This window comes from Belonocnema kinseyi, chromosome 10, assembly GCF_010883055.1.
Source record: "Belonocnema kinseyi isolate 2016_QV_RU_SX_M_011 chromosome 10, B_treatae_v1, whole genome shotgun sequence".
Lineage (NCBI taxonomy): Eukaryota > Metazoa > Arthropoda > Insecta > Hymenoptera > Cynipidae > Belonocnema > Belonocnema kinseyi.
Window position 1 is genome coordinate 117,229,812 of NC_046666.1, and position 22,662 is coordinate 117,252,473.

At 37.5% G+C, this 22,662-nt stretch overlaps 1 protein-coding gene across 4 annotated transcripts in view; it reads left to right on the top strand.

Annotated features, from left to right (window-relative positions):
* The window catches only part of LOC117182094 (zinc finger protein 888-like), a 140,068-nt gene that overhangs the window by 103,541 nt on the left and 13,865 nt on the right, over positions 1-22,662 (top strand). For all 4 annotated transcript variants that reach the window (XM_033375119.1, XM_033375118.1, XM_033375117.1 and 1 more), the window contains one exon: positions 19,476-19,841. In XM_033375119.1, coding sequence (XP_033231010.1) covers positions 19,476-19,841 — 366 coding nt within the window. The remainder of the gene's footprint in view (positions 1-19,475; positions 19,842-22,662) is intronic.

The window sequence follows — 22,662 nt, forward strand, 5'->3', positions numbered from 1 at the left end:
GATGAAAATATTCAATTGCCAATAAATAACTGTGAATGTTTATTAAAAAACTCTGGTCTCAATAATCGATGGACTGAGAAATTTAATCCTTTCATTTGTTCCAATAATCATAATAAAACCTTTTTAAATGCTAATCAAATACGACTCGAACCCATGGTTAAGGTTTTATATAATTATGATTCTGAATGCCTTTCATCCGACTCTACCGAATATAATCACTATCGGTAAGCCATGTCAATAAACGATGACACTTTTTCCGAAACCATCACAAGAAATTAGATGATATTCCTTGCGCGATGTTTTAGAGGCAGTACAACGTGTCTAATGGAAACAATATACACATAGAAAAAATTGTTGAGGGATGCAATGAGGCTAACGAAATGTTAACAAGATATGTACAACCTAATCTTGTCAAATTAATTAGAAGCCTCACATAAGTCCGTATATCAATTACAATGTGAGCTAGGAAACCTATTTCAATGGGATAGTGAAAATATAATTTCTTATGCATCTAGGTTTCGCGAAATTGGAAATAAAATTCTAGATACTCATAAAGTAAGTAACAGTGATCAATTAGAACAACATTTTGTAAATGAAGTCAGTAAAAGTATGATTGATTGTTTTATGCGCGGTTTGAGGTCGAAAATAGAGAATAAGACAATTCAAGGTAGTTACAGGTCGTTTAAGGCAATAGACGTCGAACGAAGATTATCGGCAATAACTGCAGTGAGGGTAGGTGATAAATCTAAACCTATTCCAAATTATTCAAATCCATTATTTGAAAGTACTGTCAATTTAAATTTAACAAAAATAAACGTGTTCCAGAAAGATTCAGTTATTATCTGCCAAATATATGAAAAAGGACCATATAGCCCCCACGTGTGGTCAAATAAGTCAGATTCTAGGAAACCGCTCAAGTCCTAGTAGACCATGGGGAATCCAAAATGACCTACCTTCTTATGTGCATCTATCTACATAAGAATTTATATGCATAATTTGTAATTATTGCAAGAAATCGGGTCACCATATAAAGGATTGTAGACGTAGAGCCTATAATGAGCGTATGCGGGAACAACAGGGATAGCAGCAACCAGAAATTATTCCCTCTTAAATAAATTTGAGTAAGGGTAATTTGATACCATTTATCGTTTTATCTGTAGAAGGATTATTAGGCCCAATGCGCTTGATGATGGACACTGGGGCAGGAATAAATTTAATGAAAGAACATATGATTGGGATGTATGTATCAATAGACAAGGCAAGCATGGCTCCATTAACAGGAATAAATGAACACCCTGTTTATACATTAGACAAGTAAAAATCAATATACTTGGTGTCACGCGGCCATTATATTCGCAGTTGAATGAGGTCCTATAAGCCGCGCACAGGGGTACTATAAACAAAATTAATCCATACATACTTGCGGGCGCCAGTCTTCATAAAGGCAATCTTGAAATTTTGGTAAGAAAAAGGTAAAATCAGACCGAATTCAGCCTGAACGATAAGGTAAATACAAGAAACACGAAACGATAGTTCCGATACGCGATAAATTAACGACAATTCCAAAAAATGGTCTTAAAAAAGGGTAGCTCGGTCCTTAGGTTGAGGCGGGCGGTTAGTTAAATAAAATTTAGCGAGGTAGTTTAAAAGAATACGTATAATGACAAATCAAACGAGATAATTACAGCTGTCCAATTGAATATTTATATAATAACGGCAAAATGCAAAAGAGGGACAAGGTCAAATATGAACGAAATGTAGCTCCGGCAATATAAAGAAAACATCGAATTAAAGCCAAAATCGTGTATGAAAGAAAGGAACAGGCTGAGAAATGAAGCAAAATGAGGCAATAAAAAAATAATATTAGTGAACAAACGATTCAAGAAATGTTCATTAAGACTTACTTCTTAAAGGAGGGGGGGGGGGGTCAATGAAATAAGTGTGCATAAAAATTAGTAACTGAAAATGCCAGCCGTAGCAGAGGTCAGGAAATTACGCGAGAAAAGGTTTCAGAGAAAAGTCACAGGCGAAACAGGCGAAACAGGCCGTAAATGTCATGATGTAATGACTAGGGGAAAACTAAAACAAGAAGCTGAAATAAACAATAAAATTCAAAAACCGAATATTTAGAAAGAACTTAATTATGAAGAAGAAGCGTTCAGATCTGAAGAATACAAGCCATTTCCAGGACAGAAAATTCAACTCAAGGTGAGACCAGAAAGTTTAATGCTCCTAGTATTAAACAAGGAGATGTCGTCCCCACAAGGGAACTAAAAAACCTTGAAAATCACAAAAAGAAAGAATCGGATACAAATGGATGACAATGGAATTGTAAAAGCAGAAGACCAAAATAATTCCGACCCAGAATTTGGAAGAAAGAACGATTCTTACCATTATTTCACGGATACTTGTAGTGAAAAAGAGGACCACGAAATTTTGAACTTATCTGTTAATTTAGAAGAAAACAAACGAAATTGATCAATCCTGAAGTAAATATATTATAGAATGTAGGGATCAAATTACCATGAGAAAATCCAACTATACATATTTTTTAGCAATTAATCGTACTCCTCGTGACAATGGATCCAAGCTTTTAGAAAATCGCAATGGATTATCAAAATTTTCTGACCTTAAATTAGGAGAATCTAAAGAATGCAAAAGAGGTCAATATTATCATTTTCCACTTCCAATTGAATCTGAAACAACAAGATTAACTAAATTTTGCATTTTTAAGGGTATTACTTAGTACCCCAGTAAGAAACAAAGGTCTACATTAATCGAAGAAGCGCATTCGTCCACATTGGGTGGACACAAGGGTGTCACAAAGACCAAATAGGATCAGGCAAAACATTCTCTGGAAAAGTATAAAGATAGATGAACAAAAACATATCCAAGTGTGCTTAAGATTTCAATTAAAGAAATTGGTTAAAGTAAAAACGTAACAACCAATAGTAATCATAGATACTAATGAGAGAATGTGTTTTATTCTGGTCATACGGTCCAATATAAATAAAAATGGATTCAGATGTCAATGAATCTTTATTCGTCAATTTTAATTGCTATAACCAACGTACGTTTTAACCTAGTTGCAGGTGTTCTTCAAGGTAATACACAACCTAATATTTGTCTGTTTGATGTTGAATATGTGCTGGAACTATAGCACTATAGCAGATGCGTTTATAAAAACATTCATATGCATATTAGGCACACATATAGGAGGTCTAACAGACTAAGGAACTAACTTTTTAAGTCATTTAATTGAAAGATTAGAAAAGCATTTTCGTACTAGGCACTTTCGAACATATTCATTTCACCCACATTCTAACGGTTCATTAGAACGTTCTCATCATGTTTTCCATGAGTACCTAAAGCATTTTGTTAGCAAAAATTCAGAATGGGACGACTGGCTCGAATTGGCCACTTTTTCTTACAACACCAGTGTTCATGAAGGTACTAAATGTACACCTTATGAGCTAGTGTTTGGAAAATTCGCTCGACTTAGAAACGTATGATGATTACATGACAGTATATTACTGCTATATATTTGATGTTACAACATACGTGTACGGTAAATGTTATGAAACACAATATTCTGGATAGTAATAAAGTTATTTCGAATTATGGATTTGCTTGCCCACTCGTGGGTACTTCTTTCATCGATATAAATAAAAATTACACATTTTTGAACTACATACCTTCGGGCATCTGTAACTCTCATTAATATTAATTATTATGAGAAAGTTAAGCGAATAATATATGGGATAATAGTACTGAATATTCTGAAATAATATATTCATTGACAACTCAAGATCTAACTTTTGCTCTGGCATATAAATCTTTTCTGCCAGAGTGTAACTATACATTAACTGAAACCGTCGACCCTAACTGTCTGATTTTGGAGGAAAAACCAGGACAAATATTTGAAAAAGCTCATGATTGCAATTATGCTGGCCACTCAAGCTCCTGATGAATTTCCCAATGAAAGTTCCAGATGATGTGTCAATCGTAGTCGGTAAAGTAATTCGTGTTATCAAATGCGTATCAATGGAGGTAACACTTAACAAGGATAAATTATTTTATTTAGAATTACCCGTAACTCACGAACATAAAACTAAATATTTAATACCGCGCATATATATTTTAATAAATACTGGACTTCAAGTATCTTCTAACTTTTATATTCCGACGATGTATCGTTTAGGGAAAAATGGTATGAAATGCTACCTAATCCCGTAGAAGCTATGCCGCCTGAAATAATGAAAGCTACGTTACGAGAGACTTGAAAATAGGGAAATTATGCTGCGCTGGCGACTAGTAGTATTCATACTAAATCTGAGTAAGGAAAATTCAGGGATCACATAATGTTTTCTGTGGAAAATCCAATGATTCTAAATATTTAAGACAAAGAAACAATGGATAAAATAGCGTTATGTGCACGTGGAAAATTTTGATCGGTTTTCTCAAATTTCGGAACAGCAAGTGCCGGTACCTTTACCGAGGTTCTGGTGGTTCGGAACCCACCTTAAGCTGTAGGTCCCCCCATCGTGTACTTGACTGCAACCCAGTCCGTCAATGATGGGGTAAAACCATGCTTTGTCCAATATGTCTGGGCAGGCTGCTTTCATGAGATCACTTGATTGCATTATAAAAATGAGTCCGTGACTGACGATATATACCGGGACAGCCTCGTGCAAAAATGATCAAATAAAAATCCATCTCTAACTAAAAAATGCCTTCGACATGTTGGGCAGTATAAGCCTGTGACAACATTTCAACACTGAAATGTTTTTTTATGTGTGCATCAATTAGGATACCACAATAAAAGAGGAATTGGAGCGTCTCTATCACGAAAGTGCGAGGTTTGAAATGAAAATAGAAAAAGGAATCAATTTATGAACGACATTTGCTGCAAAGTATCCTAATTTACAAAAAGTCGCAATAACAGATCTTGTCGCTAAAGTGAAGGACATCAAGATTAATTTGCACGTTTTACAGAAGACCGAGCAATGGAGATTAAACAACAGGTTGATTTGGCATGTAAAAACGTCGGCAATGAACATCAGTTAGAGGAAGCCACGTCAAACGGTCAAGCAGGAGCAATTGATGTTCTTCCTCAACCTATTGATGCTCCAACACCACCGCATCCTCCAGAGGTGGATGGCCTTATACAACCAGAGGCAGAAGCAGAGGTTCAGCAACCAAAAAGCTGCGAAAATGGACATACCACATAAACAGAGATGTTATTCGCCTTTATTTTTCGACAGAGAAATGTGGGCAAAGAGTGAGGACAGAACATCATAGACTCTTCTTACTTAAATACCCAGAGCTAGACACAAAAATAAATTAGCAGAATCTTGCAGATCAAAAACGCTCAATATCTGTAAACAGACTGCTTGCAGCTGTTGAAATAGCTGCTATCAATATGAAAGTGGAACAGCAGCTTTCTATTGATGAACTCGCCTTGGAAGTTGTGGATAACGAAGATTTGATTTATGCTGAAGGCATAGGTGCTAGGGATAATAAACATCATGTATCGGATCCATTAGCACCACATTCGGAAATTACTAACGACGATGTAGATAGGAAAATCTCAGAAAAACTACAGCACCTGGAAAGGAATTTTGTTGATGCTTTACTAGAGTTCAGATATGTAGAACCAACACTAAGGCATTCTCTGCTAAAAATGAAGATCACAAATGATCTGCGTGCACTAATATCACATCTCGACAGCAAGGTTTTACCAAGGTATTTGAACGTAGCACAAACTGTGTTAGAGGTGCAAACTCTTGTATACTCCACCATGGAAGATCAGGTTGGATATGGATGTCAGTAAAGTAAGGTGCAAATTGGGCCGATTAACTCAATATAAAAAAGGAAATAGAACCAGAAAGCTGATAAACCATGTTAATAATATCATCCACCCACGGCACATATAGAAATTAACACGAACAATACTGAATGAAAATTTAGACTCTCAACGACAGACTTGATGATCTTACTGCCAGACTGCGTCGGTACAAGAAAAGTAGTACACGAAGGCAACAAAATAAAAACTTTCTGACAGAAGAAAGAAGGGTCTCTCGTGAACTGAGAGTAAAGCCAAATAACCAGCAAGGCACCGAAGTCCCTCAATTGGAAGACATAACTAACTACTGGTCGGGGTTTGGGGAAAAATAAACAGATACAATTTGGACAGTACGTGTTTCAAACTGGAGGAAGCAAGGGCAAGCAATATCCCTGAAATGCAACTGACAAACATCACAGTTTTAGATATTTCAGTGGTCTTGAAAAGGGCAAGTAATTGAAAAACTCCAGGTCCGGAAATGGTGCACAACTTCTGGTACAAGTACCTGACGACTGTGCATCTTTCGTTAACAAGATGTTTTCAGAAGATCATTGAACACCCAGATCTGATGCCAGGCTTTATGCTGGGTGTGCTACGTGTATCTTACAAAAAAGAAGATGCTCAAAATCCATCTGACTTTCGACCGACGGCCTGTCTTCCAACAATTTATAAATGTTTTACAGCTATCATTGTAGATAAGGTATATTCCCATTATGACGAGAATAACATTCTCACAGAAGAACAAAAAGGATTTTGTAAAAACTTGCGAGGCTGTGAAGATCTAGTCACTACAGACGCTTTTGCAATGACTCAAGCTCGTAAGCATCATAGGAACTTACGCATGGCATACATTGACTACAAGCAAGCGTTTGCTTCCGTGCCACATGACAATTTGCTTAAAGTCTTAAAACTTAACAAAATCTGCCTGCGCATTATTGACTTTCTAAACCATGCGATGGGGCTCTGGGGAACAAGAAGCAAGTATTTTGATCATGGACAACCAAGGATAACTAGATCAGTACGCTTGCCGACGGGTATATTTCAATGAGACTGCTTCAGCGTACAATGGTTCTGTTTAGCGTTGAATCCATTGAGCAAAACACTAAACTGCATGTCTCATATGTTTAGAATGGATGACCTGAAGTTTTACGCTAGTTCAGCCCGGAAACTGCAGCAAGTGATCGATGTCACATAGCATTTTTCTAATGATATCCACATCGAGTTCGGACTAGATAAACGTAGAACAATGCATTTACACAGAGGGAAATTAGGGACCGCAGAATTAGAGAACGAGTTCAAAAATAACATCGAGGCAATGGCTGCAGGCGAATCATATAAATATATGGGTATTCTTGAATCTAAAGCTATTCAACATACGATAGTTAAGACAAGCTTAACTATATTCTCAGATTATTACTCAGATTAATTATGAAGAGTTTTTTCAACTCGGCACACAAAATCAGGGCGATTAACACATATACCATCCCTGTCCTCGCGTACTCATTCGGGCTCATAAAATGGTCTAACACTGACCTTGAAAAGTTAAACAGAAATGTTTGCGTTGAAATGACGAAGCACCGAATGCACCACAGAAATTCAGCGATTGAAAGGGTAGTTCTACTATGACATTTAGGGGGTAGGGGCGTTGTAGATGTCAAAAAAGGGTATGAGTCACAAGTTACACAGTTGCGAGACTATTATTACAGCAAACGAAATGTTGCGCTTTACAGTACCATCTGTCAAGTGGATCTTGAATACACGCCCTTAAATTTGTTCTCAGATGGAGTCTTGAATATCAGGACAGACGCCATAGAGGAATTAGAAATACAATGGAGGCAGAAAGCCATCCGTAGCCAGCACCCGAACACGTTAGATCAAGGTGAAGTGGATAGTGAGGCATCTAATATTTGGCAAAGAAAGGGTGTTCTGTATTCAGAGGCGGAAGGATTCGTCATTGCAAAACAGGACAAGGTTGTCAGCACCAGAAATGATCGCAAATTCTTGTTACATCAAGACGTGGTTGACTGGTGCCGATTATGTGGAGATACCAACGAATCCATCGAGCACATTATTGATGGCTGTCGCGTAATGCCTCAGAGAAGATATACGCACAGACATAATTATGTAGCGGGCATTATACATCAACAACTTGCCCTAAACCTAGGTCTCTTAAAAGAATGGATCCCTTCTATAGATACATTTCAATGCTCGTTTTAGAAAGCGAAGATACATCTTATATTGGGATGTTACTATCCAAACGGATCATTACATCCGGGCAAATCGACCTGACATCGTGATGTGAGAAAAAATGTGGAAGAATCTACATTATCCACATTGCTTGTCCGCTTAACCGAAATTTGCAGTCAACCTATACAACCAAGATCCACAAGTATAGCGAGTTAAGGCATGAAGTAAAGACCATATGGAGGAATGTGAATCATGCATCTATTCATCCCATTGTGATTTCGGCTACAGGCAATATGCACGCAAGGTGTACTGAACATCTTGAACATTTAGTAGTCAGTAGGGTATTGGCAGCAGCTCAGAAGGCGATTTTATTAAACACCTGTCGCATTGTAAGAAACTTTCTTGAACATCAAGAAGCGAGCGTCTAAAAACCCGTGGAGTGGCAAATAGTAGCTCTAAGAAAGCATCCAGAGGTGACTGTTGTCACCTCCGATGCTCGTGGCCGCTCTTAATTATATACCTACAACATCATCGCAGGAGGTGTCAAGGATCGTATTAAATTATTTGAATTAACTTATAACATTCTAATCTCATCAGTCACTTAACTTTGTCCGTGGCTATGATGTATAACCGGGTTCACCTGCGTAAAAGTTAAATAAAACGTATAATATTTCGCAGTATCAAACTAATTGTAGGCACAATAATTCACGGCCACGCTTTTCATTCTGTTTTCGGTCGCACTTCATCAAGAACTTCTCGTAGTTTAGTAAAAAAATGCCAATTGTTGACATGGATGTTCAACAAGATACTGAGAAAAATTCATTTTTGCTGCTACACTGAAATTTGGAAATTTCATTATGACATGTATTAGGAACGATGAAGAATTAGCTAACCAAGATGTTGCTTGGAATCTTCACTGTAAATTAACGAAAAAAATCAACCCATTAATTTTTGCAACTATACATCGAGTATATTCACGAGAAATAATTTCGAAATTGGAAAAGCTTTGTTAACAACGTTCATTTCCACCTTCTTCAATACCTTCTACCTTTCTTCAATATATACATTTTTTGTCAATTTCAAAAGTGGCGCCAATGAGCGCATTTGAAATCCTATACGAAGAGACAATTATTAATTTTTTTACTGCAATTTAATTTATTTGGAGATATCAACGATTAGTGTACCGTACAAAGTGGTAATAAGAGGGTTGATTGTAGTTTTTTCAATTTCAAAGTGGAGCATATTAGCGCATTTGAAATCCTATCCAAAATTATAAATTATAAATATTTATACAGCATTTTGAGTTATTTGGAGATATCATCGGATAGTAAATCGTAACAAGTAGTAAATAGGGGGTGGATTATGGTTTTTTTCAATTTCGAAGTCGCGCATATTAGCGCCTTTGAAATCCTATTCGAAGAAATCAGTATAGATTTTTATGCTGCAATTTAAGTTATTTGGAGATATCGTCGGGTAGTAAATCGTCAAAAGTGGTAATGAGGGAGTGGATTACTTTTTTTTTGGTCAATTACGAAAGTGGCGCCTATGGGCACATTTAAAATTTTATACGAAGAGGTCATTATAAATTTTTATACTGCAATTTAAGTTATTTGGAGATATCATTGGATAGCGGATCGTAACAAGTGCTAATGAGGGGGTCGATTATTGTTTTTTTTGTAAATTTCAAAAGTGGCGCATATGAGCGCATTTAAAACCCCATGGGAAACTCCCTTGATCAATGCGGAATGCAAGCTTTTTATTTTGTTTGTCATCACTTCGTAAAATTTTGTTACCTTCATATCTTGGACAATTTTCAAAATTTTTTAAAAAATAAGGCGCAAATGAGCTTATTTGAAGACGAAAGAATCCATGTCCTCAACCTTATGTTGTACATCACTGTTGAGGATTTACCACCTGCGTCACACTAACCGCATCCAAAATATGATATCTTTGTTAATTAGCTAGCCCAAATTTTTTTAGTGATGGCGCATTTGAGCGCATTTGAAGATCTCCAAGGTCATGTGATTTAAAATTCGATTTTTTAAATGGGGGGGGGGTAGCGTGACGCTGCCCTCGCGTGTAACACCTGATATAACTCTTACAGTTTTGTGGAGCAAAAATGTTTTTCGGTGGCGCATTTCAGCGCATTTAAAGCGCAATTCAGTGGGCTGTAGCAAACCCAAAAATTAAGAGGGGATGTGGCTGGTGCAACTGACCTCGTTAATGGGGATATAAAATTTTTGAATTAGGGACACAATACAAAAGATTAATCGAGGAGTGATGTTGGTTCAGGTGGGTTGCCTTTTACGCTCCGGTATTCTTCTGTATCACTTTGTGTACAATTCTTTGAGTTCGCGTTACTATTTAGTTAGTATCCGAATTTGCTTTTTAAGCCTTGTTCTTAAACAGCAGCAGCAGCCGCAGCCCAGTTTGATTTAACGTAACATTTTATTACACACGCCTGTTAAATCATCGATATTTAGCCATAATCGAAAGGTCTCCATTAAGTCAAGCCATTGGTCGTCGAAACGGTCTCCATTGAATTGGGCCATCCCTTCACCTCCTCTGAATCCACGAAGGAAAGTATCAGCCGTATACACCGTTCGAGTCTCCCCGCTGATGCTGGACACATTTACCAGAAGAGTCGTCTGTTCTTGACAGAAATCTAAAATAATCAAGTATTGGTACGTACTAATATAAATCTATTATCACCTTTGGTCCAATTTTCTTTGCATTGCCAATAATACAGGAGTCTCGTTCCTTTCAGAACGTGTCCCGTGTTCATTGAAAGAAGTTCAGCTTGTTCATTCGTCTCCAAATGTATCTCTTTCTCTGCGTATATTAATCCAAAGGAACACATGTAATAGTATTTAAATAAATATCTGTTTATATAACTAGTCTCTACTTTATCTTACCACCGTTCCCGTTCAATTTAGAACAAAACCGAGGACCGTAGAAAGTAATCGACTAAAGTTAGGTCGTTCATGACGTAACACAGTATTGACCGAACAAAACCTTAACGAGTTTCATCTGATAGTGCAGCAGTGTCACCACAGAATGTTAGAAGGTTGTTCGAAGACACTCATTATTATTAGTTTAGAAAAGAGAATGTTCACTGTGCTCCACTACAAAAACTGTTTTAGCATTTGTACATTCTCGAATTCTATTTAAAGTAGAAATTGAGAACTCATACTCAAATATCACCACACTTATGACATTTTCTGTTGTCTGCCATTGCATTTGCAAAATCCGTTCCTGAAGAGTAAGGTATAAGAACAAAGTACATTAAAAATATCTTGCATCCTTATCGAGTAAAGATAGATGACCTGCGTTTCGCTGGGCCTGGTCTTGTGTTCCAAGTTGGCAATTTCGCTTATTTTTTCGTAACTGAATTCAACCAGATTGTTACAACTTGCTGTTGTAGCTTGTTTTAAGCCTCTAAATTCATTCTGATTGCAATGCGTTTTAAAATAAAAAGGATAGCTAAAACCGTAAAAAAGTTTCTCCAATTCTAGATTATGCAGCCTCAGGACCAGTAAGACTTCCATTTAACATTTTTAATAATCTAGTTAGTAAAGTTTTAATTCAAGAATTTGAATCTGTCTTCACTCCTGGAGCCTACATTTGGGCGAATTTCACAACCAAACGAAATTTTTTTTAAAGCAGTCAGGATAACTGGTGTGTCAGATTCGTGGTTCAAGGTACAGCTAGAAGTGCTTTGGATACGATTCTGACTGCAGAGGCTAATTATTCGACAGCCTGGAACCTTATTTAAAATAGCTACGAAAATAAGCAATTATTACTACACGATCATCTCCAGGCTTTAACTTTCATCCATGTCTTGAAAGAAGAAAGTGCAGAGGGTTTGCAAACATGATCAGACAAACTTGCAAGGCAGTGAAAATCATTAAGCCCCGCCCTTCATTATTTATCCGATCGATAATTTGGATTCCTAATTCGCATTTATAGCTGTAAAGGGAATGAAATCTTTTATTTGCCGAGAATGGGAGAGTCAGTTGAGGGAAGCATATACAACTTCCGTCTCCAACAGCACTCAAATTCATCGAAATGTTACTTAACCTAAGGCGCGACAGTCGTTGGAAATAAGCCCGTCGAGATTGCTCGTACATGAGTCAATTTTTTTCTTGAGCCTTCACAAGTAGAGTTACCTGGCGAAGTTAACGCACTAGTTCGTCGTCACGTATCACACGATGATTACATTGCTCTCCGAACTGTTTTCGGATGGGTTGTGATCGGCCCAGTTGGATTTTCTGAGCCACTAGATATTTCAGACCATTTCATAACCGTAATGGCTTTAAGTAGTCATTAAAAAGACAATCATGCTGAAATTATAAATCGATTGAAGAATTGAACCCCCCCTACCATGATTTGACTCGAGAATTAATAGTTTGAACGAGCTTCCATAGCTGGATGCCAACGTGACAACCCCGGTCGATGCTTCGTGCGACTTCCCCTTGGACTATCTTTTATTTACACTCAAGGGGAATCTTTGCATTTAGCTAAACGTGTACTCAATTCTTTATGTTAGCAATTGGAGAAATACGCTCTGCTCAAGAAGGAATACACACGATTCATATCTGATTATGAAAAGCTAGGGCATAATACCTCATTCAACCTTCAGAGATATCATCATGTACCAGCCCCACATACCTTATTCCGCTGCATGTTGTTTGGCGAAATGCAGATCGTCATCCAAAACTTCGCATTGTTCTGTTTACTCTTACGCTTGAGAAAATTTCAGACTAATATTTCTGCTATAACTGAAATACATTTTCACGGCTTTTGAGATGCTAGCAAGCATGTACAAGAGGATTTCAATCTCTCGTATGGTTTCACCTACGTTTGATAGGATTTAGAGGATGCTCTGAGTTGAATCCAAACAAACGACCCTTATCGTTGGCTAATGTGCGTCACCAACAGATTGTCAGAGATACAGCGAAATCTTTCCAATGTTTCCTGGCGTTATGTTTCTACTGCTGAAAACCACGCTGATATTGCTTCTTCAGGAATGGACCCTAATTCTTTAGCTAATCTTGCACCGTGGATGCATGGCCCACAATGGCTTCGACAAACTAAAGTTCACTAGCCAATGGTTCCTAACCTTCATAAAGCTCTTCAAGAAAAGGAGCAACAGGTGAAGTCCCCTGACTCGCTTAACTGAAGCGAAAACTTATTATTTAATGGGCCGCTCTACGACGCTTGGCTGGTCGTCGAGGTACCCCTCGTGAAATGTGGAGTGATAATGCTACAACATTTGATGGTGCTGATGCAGAGCTCCGTCCAATTGTGAGAGAAGCAGAAATCGATTGGAACTTAACGCAGGATTCCTTCGCGAACCGAGGTATTAAATGGAGGTTCATTCCGCCGCCCGCTCCTCGCTTTGACTTATGACGAGTTCTCTATTTTGTCTATCTCGGCCTTTACTTGCACTCACTCTCGATCGGAACGATCTCATCATCTTAAATCCAGGCCATGTTCTCATCGGCAGGACCTTAGAACAGTTTCCAAAACTATTCAATTCTCATACAAATCTGATATACGTCATTTATTGGCGCCTTATCCAAGCTATATGTGACCGGTTTTGGAAACGTTGGTCTCAGGAGTACCTGCCTACGGTTCAATGGAAGATACCTCGCTGCTTAGACGTGGGACATGGATTTTCGGACCAATAACTGATGTTTTTCTCGGACTGGACGGCCTTGTGCCGGCGGACGGCATTAATCTTTGCCTATCATCCATGGCAATTTATGTCGTGTACTTAATGGCGGGCGGCTCGTAATCATTGGATTTTCAAGCATGAAATTTATTTCGTTCAGCAAGCGAAGCACGCGGGATGTTAATAATAATTTTCCCGATGTTTGTTTTTCTTATTGGAGACGTTTTAGGACTCGTCTAAGTGTGGTATTCTCCAATGCTTATACTCTTCGTGCATTTTACTTTAATTTTGAGTTTGGACATCTTCTATTTCCGCTTGGGTGGGCAGGCAGGTAGCAACGTGTGTCTCACTCAAATGAGGGGCTCCTTCCCTCTTTTCCGAATGCAGTTCGATATTGATCTTTGTGAGGATCACAGAAACATAACGAGTTTATTTTAGTTTTCACAAGTCTTCTGGGGTCACGAAAAGTGGCAAGTCGGAAGACTTATACCTCCGGTTGCGTCGAGTTTGATTGTATTTAAAATAAACGACGACTTAAGTAAACGAAAACCATTAGTGATAACACAGCCACACAAAAAAGAAGTGTGCGGATCTGGTAACAAGACACACGTATTCCTATGTATTTTAGGACGCTGAATTCAAATTCGGTATCAAAAATCACCCATCACGTCATGGTTGAGACATAATCTCAAAAAATGACCAAATATCATGCACTGAGGCAAATAAATTACAAAATAATGCCAGTGATGCAAATTTTCACTTCAAAAACATGTCGACAACTATGAAGGATCAATCCTTGCCTGATATCAACTTATTTAACATACCTCTACCCGACATAACCTGACCTTACCTAATCTGAATTAACATAAATTTATTGAACTACACGTAAAGCTCTGGAAGCATATTTTCCCAGTAGCAAATATGTGCTACATCGAATGGGTCAACTCAAGCCTAACCTAGAAATAAATCTAACCTGTTCTAACCTAACCTAACCTGACGAAACACAATTAAACTGATTGTGTTGTCCCATTGTGTTTGCGGTAACGTTTCATTCATCTTAGGCTTAACCTACATAGAGGTTTAACTTACCCTAACCAAACAAAACCTGACCTAACCGAACCGATTACGCTGGCAACCCTGTTCTTGCGTACTTTCATATTTTGACATTAATAGCAGTAAATGTCTGGAGTTTCGCAACCGCTTGTTGCTAGCATTATTCGCCTGTGCCTGTAACTAGGGCACCTCCACGTGGTGACGGTGGGCAACGGATCCACATTGGCTGAGTCCCTGGGTAAACGGCGTTGATGCCATCATGGCAGACACGGGTAAAAAGTGTATTACGATGCAGGGAAAAACCCCAGTAACGGCGTCTGGTCAGGGTGGGAAAGCGGGTTCTCCGACGTCGTTATCATGCAACCGTAGCTCTTCGTCAATGGATCACTTGGTTGGTGTAGAGTCTCATGCTATAAGGAAAAAAACCGCGAGCTTTTTTCAATCGCATGCCTGCAAGAATAGCTCAGATTCACTCTGTTACATTTGCAGTAAATATGAAGGGAGCAGTTTGCGAAAATCAATCGACGAAGAAGTGTAAAGTCTTTACGAAAAGTGTTTTGACCGTAAATTGCGGCACCATGAAACAAAATTGGTTCCTCACGTCATTTGCAATTCCTGCAGACTTTTGTTGTATCGTCTAAAAAATTAAAACAATGAAAAGTACCGCAAGTACTCTACACCAACCACATGGAAAACCCGGTTATTGCGAAGGACTGCTACTTTTGAATGAATTCCGTTAAAGGATTCAACGCTAATAATAAAAATAACATTTGGTACATTAATGTGTGCACAGTCACAAGAGCAATTGAAATTAATAAAAATGCACGCTAGACTGATTTAAGCGCTTTAGAAGATGATAGAATGGAAGTTGAAAGTCAACGTCATGGAGACGGTAGTGAAACCAGTGATAGAACAGAAAATAGTTCTGATGATTCTGATGAAAATGACGAAAAAGATGATGAATATGGCGTGCATAAAATGAAATTGAAGGTTTCAATATTTTTGTCGCAACTAGAACTGAATGATTTTATTAGAGATCTTAGATTACCGAAAGGCGGCGCTGAATTGGCCGCTTCATTTCTAAAAATAAGAAATCTTCTAGAGCTAAAGACCAAAGTTTCATTCTATCGCGACAGGGACGAAGAATTCAGAAAGTTTTTCGTTAAAGGCGAAGAGACGTCTTTAGTGTACTGCACCGACTTTAACGGACTAATGAACCACTTGAAGAAAAATGTGTACAGAGACGAAGAATGGCGACTTTTCATTGACTCGTCAAAACGCATCATTAAGGCTGTTTCACTGCATAACACGAATACTTACGCTCCTATCCCTATAGCTCACTCAACGCTCATCAAAGAAGAATATAACATTGTTAAAATCCTTCTTGAAAAAGTTAATTACACGAATCACAAATGGCAAATATGTGGTGATCTCAAAATCATAACAATGACATTAGGCCAACAATCGGGTTTCACGAGAGAGCCTTGCTTTATATGCCTGTGGAATAGCAGAGACCGAGCCAACCATTACAGCAAAAAACTTTGTCCTTTAAGAGATTCATTCAAACCTGGTTCTCATAATATCATCAACCAAAGCCTCGTTGATCCAGAAAAATTTTTACTACCGCCCCTCCACATAAAGCTTGGGCTAATGAAGCAATTTGTCAAGGCGTTAGACAAAGATGGACAATGCTACAAGTATATATCCCTTAAATTCCCTAATATTTCAGACGCTAAATTGAAAGAAGTAGTTTTTGATGGACCACAGATTCGAATATTGACAAGAGATACTAATCTCGTGAGTCACATGATGAAAATTGAAATGGACGCTTGGGAAAGTTTTAAAGCAGTAAACGCAAATTTCCTCGGTAACAAAAAAAGTTCAGACTACGAGAATATTGTTGCGAAAATGATAAGAAACTACGAAAAGTTAGGCTGCTTGATGAATTTAAAACTTCACTTTCTAGATTCCCATCTGGATAAGATTCCAGAAAATGTTGGTGATTTCAGCGAAGAACAAGGGGATCGTTTTCATCAAGACATAAAAGTGATGGAACAACGATATCAGGGTAGATGGGACGAGGTCACGAGGGCTGATTTTTGCTGGGTGTTGAAAAGGGAAACGAATGTAGGTCTTAAACGTGAGCGTAACTTTGAGCGTCAATTCTACTTGTAGTTCTAAGTTTCTTCAAATGAGTAATGTGCGTCTAAATTTTTAACCACCTGTAGTACAATGAAATGAATTTTATTGTGTTACAACGGGAACACTTAAGTTAAGTTGTGTTGCGTTAAGCAAAATTTCGTTAGATTCTGTTAAGTTAGATTCATTTGTAGGTTAAGATCGAGTTAACCTATTAAATATCGCACACATTTAAGACTGAGAACCGTACGCTTACATAGCTACACGTGTGTTTGAATTTCATTCGGCTGGGTTAGGTTAGGTCAGGTTTTTTTATGTTAGGATAGGTTTGACCTCTTTGCAGGTTAAGCCCAAACTGATACGTGTAGTTCAATACATTTCTGTTAATTTAGGTTAGGTGAGGTCAGGTTCTGTTGGGTAAACTTATGTTAAATGAGTTGATATCAGGCAAGGGTTGATCCTTCACAGTTGTCGACATGTTTTTGAAGTGAAAATTGCATCACTGGCATTAGTTTGAACTTTATTTGCCTCAGTGCATGATTTTTCGCCATTTTTTGAGGTTATGGCTCAACCATGACGTGAGGGTTGATTTTTGATACCGAATTTGAATTCAGCGTCCCAAAATCCATAGGAATACGTGTGTCTTGTTACCAGATCCGAACACTTTTTTTTGTGTGGCTGTGTAATTAAATCGCAGTGGTTTTCGATAATGATTTGAACCCCTTTTTCTGTTGATTAGCGTAGCCTTAAGTCAAAGTGTGATGATCCCTCACTTCCCCACACCAGCGGTAACGATTTCATAAACAGGCAGAGGAATCCGAACTTTCCGTACCTGGCATCCCAATCGCAAGAGAAATGTCGACGGAACCAAAGGTCAAAGCAGCGAATATCTTTTGGAAAGTTAATTACTCTGAAACAAGAGAGGAAGAAAATTCTTTCGTCGTACCTGCTGTAAGCTTAGGAGAAACGAGTACAAATATAATGCATGGTGATGTATGTGATTCAGCAACAAGTGTAAATACGCTATACTCAGCAATAGAAATTTAACCACAAATCAGTTTAATGAAACACTCACACCTAACCTATCAAATAAAAATGACAGTGATTTTCATTTAGAAAAATAATCTTGGGATTTAATGTTTAACACTTCTGAAAAAGTGTTAAATAAAGATAAGACAGATTCGAATAGTGTAGAGAGAAAATATGTGTTTTTTAACTAAATTGAAAGTGCTTATTCAATAAATCAAACATTATACTAACCCATAGATTTGAGTTGCAAAGCGATTTCACCGAACAATATAGGATAAATTGCTTTAAAATCTGTGAAAAACGGAAATATACGAGATTATTTGCGTTATTCTCTAACCTTAAAACGTAAAGAAAAGCTAATGGTGGGAAAAATCAACTATGCTTTAATATCTCAGGCTTGTAGGTAAATTAAACTCAGAATTTGATTTCCTATTAAATTTGCACTGTATATATTATTATTACTAGGCAGAGGTCTAGTTAAGGTATGAATTTAGCTAGAAGTCATTTAGGATAGGACATCTACTGCAATCCGAGGGGCTCAGCAGAAAAGTGAGATAGCCAAATCTCTGAATATTCAGTGCTAAGCTCATCGGCTTACAGTGGTTGTCGTTTCGTAAAATTTCCGTAGCCGAATTCATACCATACGTCAGTCAAGTTTTTTCAGATATTCGTAGAGGATCAACCGTGCTTGAGCAGTAGTATAATTTTCAATTATAACATTCAAACATGACGTTGTGTTGTTTGTAATTATCGAATTTTTTACCATAATCTGATGATTTTATGCTATCATTAATAGATCATCACACTTTTTACTAATTACAATTTTTTGTGAATTCTCCTTCTGAACAAACTAACGCCAAAAATAATTTAAGCAGAACTTAGCCATAACACGCAATAATGGATTTTACTCAATTTTTGCGCGGTTGAGATATATTCTCCCTTTTTTTTTATTTTCTCTAAATCTTACTACCTTCGAACTTCATCCGTACAAACCCAAAACAGCCTTCAGATTCGTGCTTGCTTTCTGTAGCATTGTGCTTGGTTTGTGAAGAGCATGAGATTTTTAGTTTACTTCGCAACTTACATGTAAATTTCATATATAAAGCCCATAAATACATACATAAATATATAACTCAATTCAATCCAAAGGAAAATTTTTACGTTTAAGACTTACAAAGGCTGATTTCAGCCGCACACCAGCAGGTACGGGAAAATAGTGCTTCTTTGGGCGTTTTAAACACGTTTTTCGGCCTTCCATGCCATTTCAGCCCATTTTATGTCATGGGAACATCTTTTATCTTACAAATGTCTTTTGCATGTGGTTCGTCTTCAAAACATCCATTGAAATGTCATGTACGCATCCGATACACATTTTTGAGAACTATCACAATCATATTCTCCGTGCCCACTGAAACGTTCAACGAACCCATATTGTTAGTTTATTGAATGGTCTCTGAATAAAGTAAATTTACGGAATCTGACGCGTGGTTTATTCTGTTTTCACAAGATATATATCTCGGAAATAATAGTCTAGCATTATTTTAGGATTTATTGACGGATATAGAAGAGGATGTGAAGCCATTCAAGAAGAAATTTGATATAATAAAGCGAGGAGAAATTAACAACAGTATCGGAAACTCATTAAAAATTGAAAAGAAACCGTATAAGCCTTATTCTTGTGACCTTTGTACACTGGCTTTCACTAGAGCTTCGCATCTAGCAAGGCACAGACGAGTTCATACTGGAGAACGACCATTTGCTTGCACTTTGTGTCCACGAATGTTTGCTAGACAAGACAAATTAAAGCAGCACTTAGATTCACACCTACAGTGGCCTAGAAAAAGAAATCTCCAGAATGAACCGGAAACTAAACTGGTATCAGTAAAAGGAAAACGCGGTAGACCCCGTAAGGTAAGTCCGTTTAGAATATTTTCTTAATTAGGCTAACAAATAAGGATAAATTTCAATATAAAATAAACTTTTCATGATTAAAACGAGTATCTTGTAATCTCCTTAAACTCCTAAATGTTCAGCGTTTTTTCCAAGAAAAAGTTTAAATTATCCAACTTGCATATATTATATTCTTTATAGGACATATAGTGCATGAGAGTACATTCTGACCGATTTTACAATTTAAGTCGTATTTAAGCAGGCGAAACATATACTCCAAGGCCAATATAAAAAAAGTCATTCTTAAGCATTTGCAAAATAATTCATGTTTGTCCATATATGTGTACACCAATCCTTCGTGCAACTACGTCAGTAGAAAATCGGTTGCTATCCCGTAATAGTTCTTACTGATTATCTATCATAATTTTTATTTCTATAATGTATTATTCCTAATATATACAGTATTGTAGATACAAGTGTTCGTTGTAACTTAAAAATGTGTATACTGCAATTCATTAAAATTGTAAGTTTCATTAAATGTGTACACTAAACGATATATGCCTATACATTTCATATGTTTAGGAACAAAGAATAATAGACCCATGAAATTTTTGTATTTGTGCGTTAATTGTGTTAATCGTGTGTTGGCATGCAGGGATGCTTTTGAGGCTATTAACATATGAAAGCGTAGCACCTCCAAGACTGCTGATGACAAGAACGATTAGTTTGACAGAATATTCCGGGTACATTCGTTGTAACTCCCTTTTGAAGTCTATAACTCTCTTTCTTTTCATTCTCCTTGGCTATAAGGTTTTTGTTAGCTAGTACCGAAAATTCTATAACAAATATAGTTCGCTTCGCTAAGTGAAAACGAACCATGTCAGGCTTCGAATGTGCAACAGAAACAATTGTCGAGAATATAAAGTTCCAGTATATGCGGCACTTCTCATTCTCGACAGTTGACTTTATTTCCCTAGGAGCATTTAGGGGAGCGATATTAAGGTTGATGCCGAAAGAGTGACAGAGATGGTAATAAAGCACTCTTAGTGCCGCATTGTGCCTTTGGATGTAGGTCGTTCCCGCATGAGTTAAACAACTAGATAGTATGTGAGCTAAATGCTCGGGGTGTGCATGGCACGCCCTGCAGCTATCATCGCGAATATCTGGATTAAAAATGTGGCAACGGTATTTTAAGGTGGAGATAGCACCGTCTGGGCATGTCAAAATAAAACCCTCCGTACTAGACTTCAATCCGGGTGATTTGAGGAAAGCAAAAGTTAGCTCATACGACATTGTCTGATCCTCCACATTTCTGTGGAAGATGCCGTGTATTCTCTTATCGAGGAGCTGTTGAGGGAAGTTTTTCTCTTGTGCTTTTTTAATCCGGGCTTTCAGGAGTGAGCACTCGAGATAGATAAGATTTGATGCATTTTGCTCAACCCTAATACTGAAGTTAAGTCCAAGTGTCTCAGCAGCCTCCTCCTCTGCTTTGTACAGAAACGCTCCTTTGTACACTTCTTCGTGCTTTCTGACCATTTTAAGAAGAGAGTCTCTTCCATTTGAGACTCTATGTGTAAATGCCGTCCGCCGTAAAGAAACAGTACAAATATAACTAAAACTTAATAATCTTAGCCGCCCGCCATAATCCACTAAGTTTACAGAATAATTTCTTTTAAATCTAATTAATAACAGTTGTTCCGATTTCGCTCATTTCTTCCGCTCTGACTAGGTAACAGACAAATTTGAGTAATCGGACATTTGTATTCCGAATTAAAACAATCTAGAAGGCGGTAACGAATCATGTTTCACAAGAAAGATATCAGCGATTACAAGATTTAGTTCTTTGTTGAACCATTTGTAGCGTTTTTGTAAAGGGTGTAGATAATCAACAGCCCATCTTTTCCAGTAAATTTCATAAAATTGCACAATAAGAATTAGCAAATGATCAGTCGCAGTTCACAATTTCTCGCACACTGACTTTGATTAAGAGACGAGCCGGTGAGGTCACATACACACTGGTTCAAGCAAATAAGAACAGACACATTCATATTTCTTATCGGTTTTGAATTTCATTCTCAATTGGCATATATTCTGAACACCGACAATTCTTTGATAGTCGCAATCCCGAAGGTCAACTAGAATTTGTCTGAACATTTTTTCAATGTCAGCCATATAAACGAAGCGATGTAATCTCCTATTCATAATAATTAAAACCAAATCATTCAGAATCTTGGGACCGATGTGAAGATGAGAATTCAAGGAAAAATTATTGGAAGTTAAACAGAAGCGTTGAATATAACCCTCAACTTAGTAGTTGAACTACTTTCTCGTAAGATAGAATGATTAGGCACATACAGAGTTTGTGGAAAAGTATCCAATTCCTTTTCTTAAAAAAGTTTCATGTGCCCAAGGCTTTCGTATTTTTACAAGGAACTGGAGTCTACTAATAATAATTCCGATTTCTCCGATAAACGACGAAGTACTTTATTTAAAACGATCTTAGCTCCCTCCAGGGATGCACCTATTTTTATGGGAGGACCGTTTTCGAAAGGTAGGCGTATCATGTTATGTCCGTCTTTTGTTCGTTGGTAATTCGTAGCGATTTGCTTATCGAAAAACATTTCGTCATCTGCAAAGTATTCTTAAAAGGATCTTCCTCCAAGTCCCAGAACCTGGTTAAGTATTCATGCAAGGCTACTGCTCGAATTACGAAGGTAGTTCAATAAGTCCTTAGAATGAACAACAGATGGCGCGTGAATCGCTCCAAATCATCTGTTTTCAGTCAGCACCACTCCCGACTAGATATATGGTGCAGTCACAGTCCACATCTTCTGAGTTTACG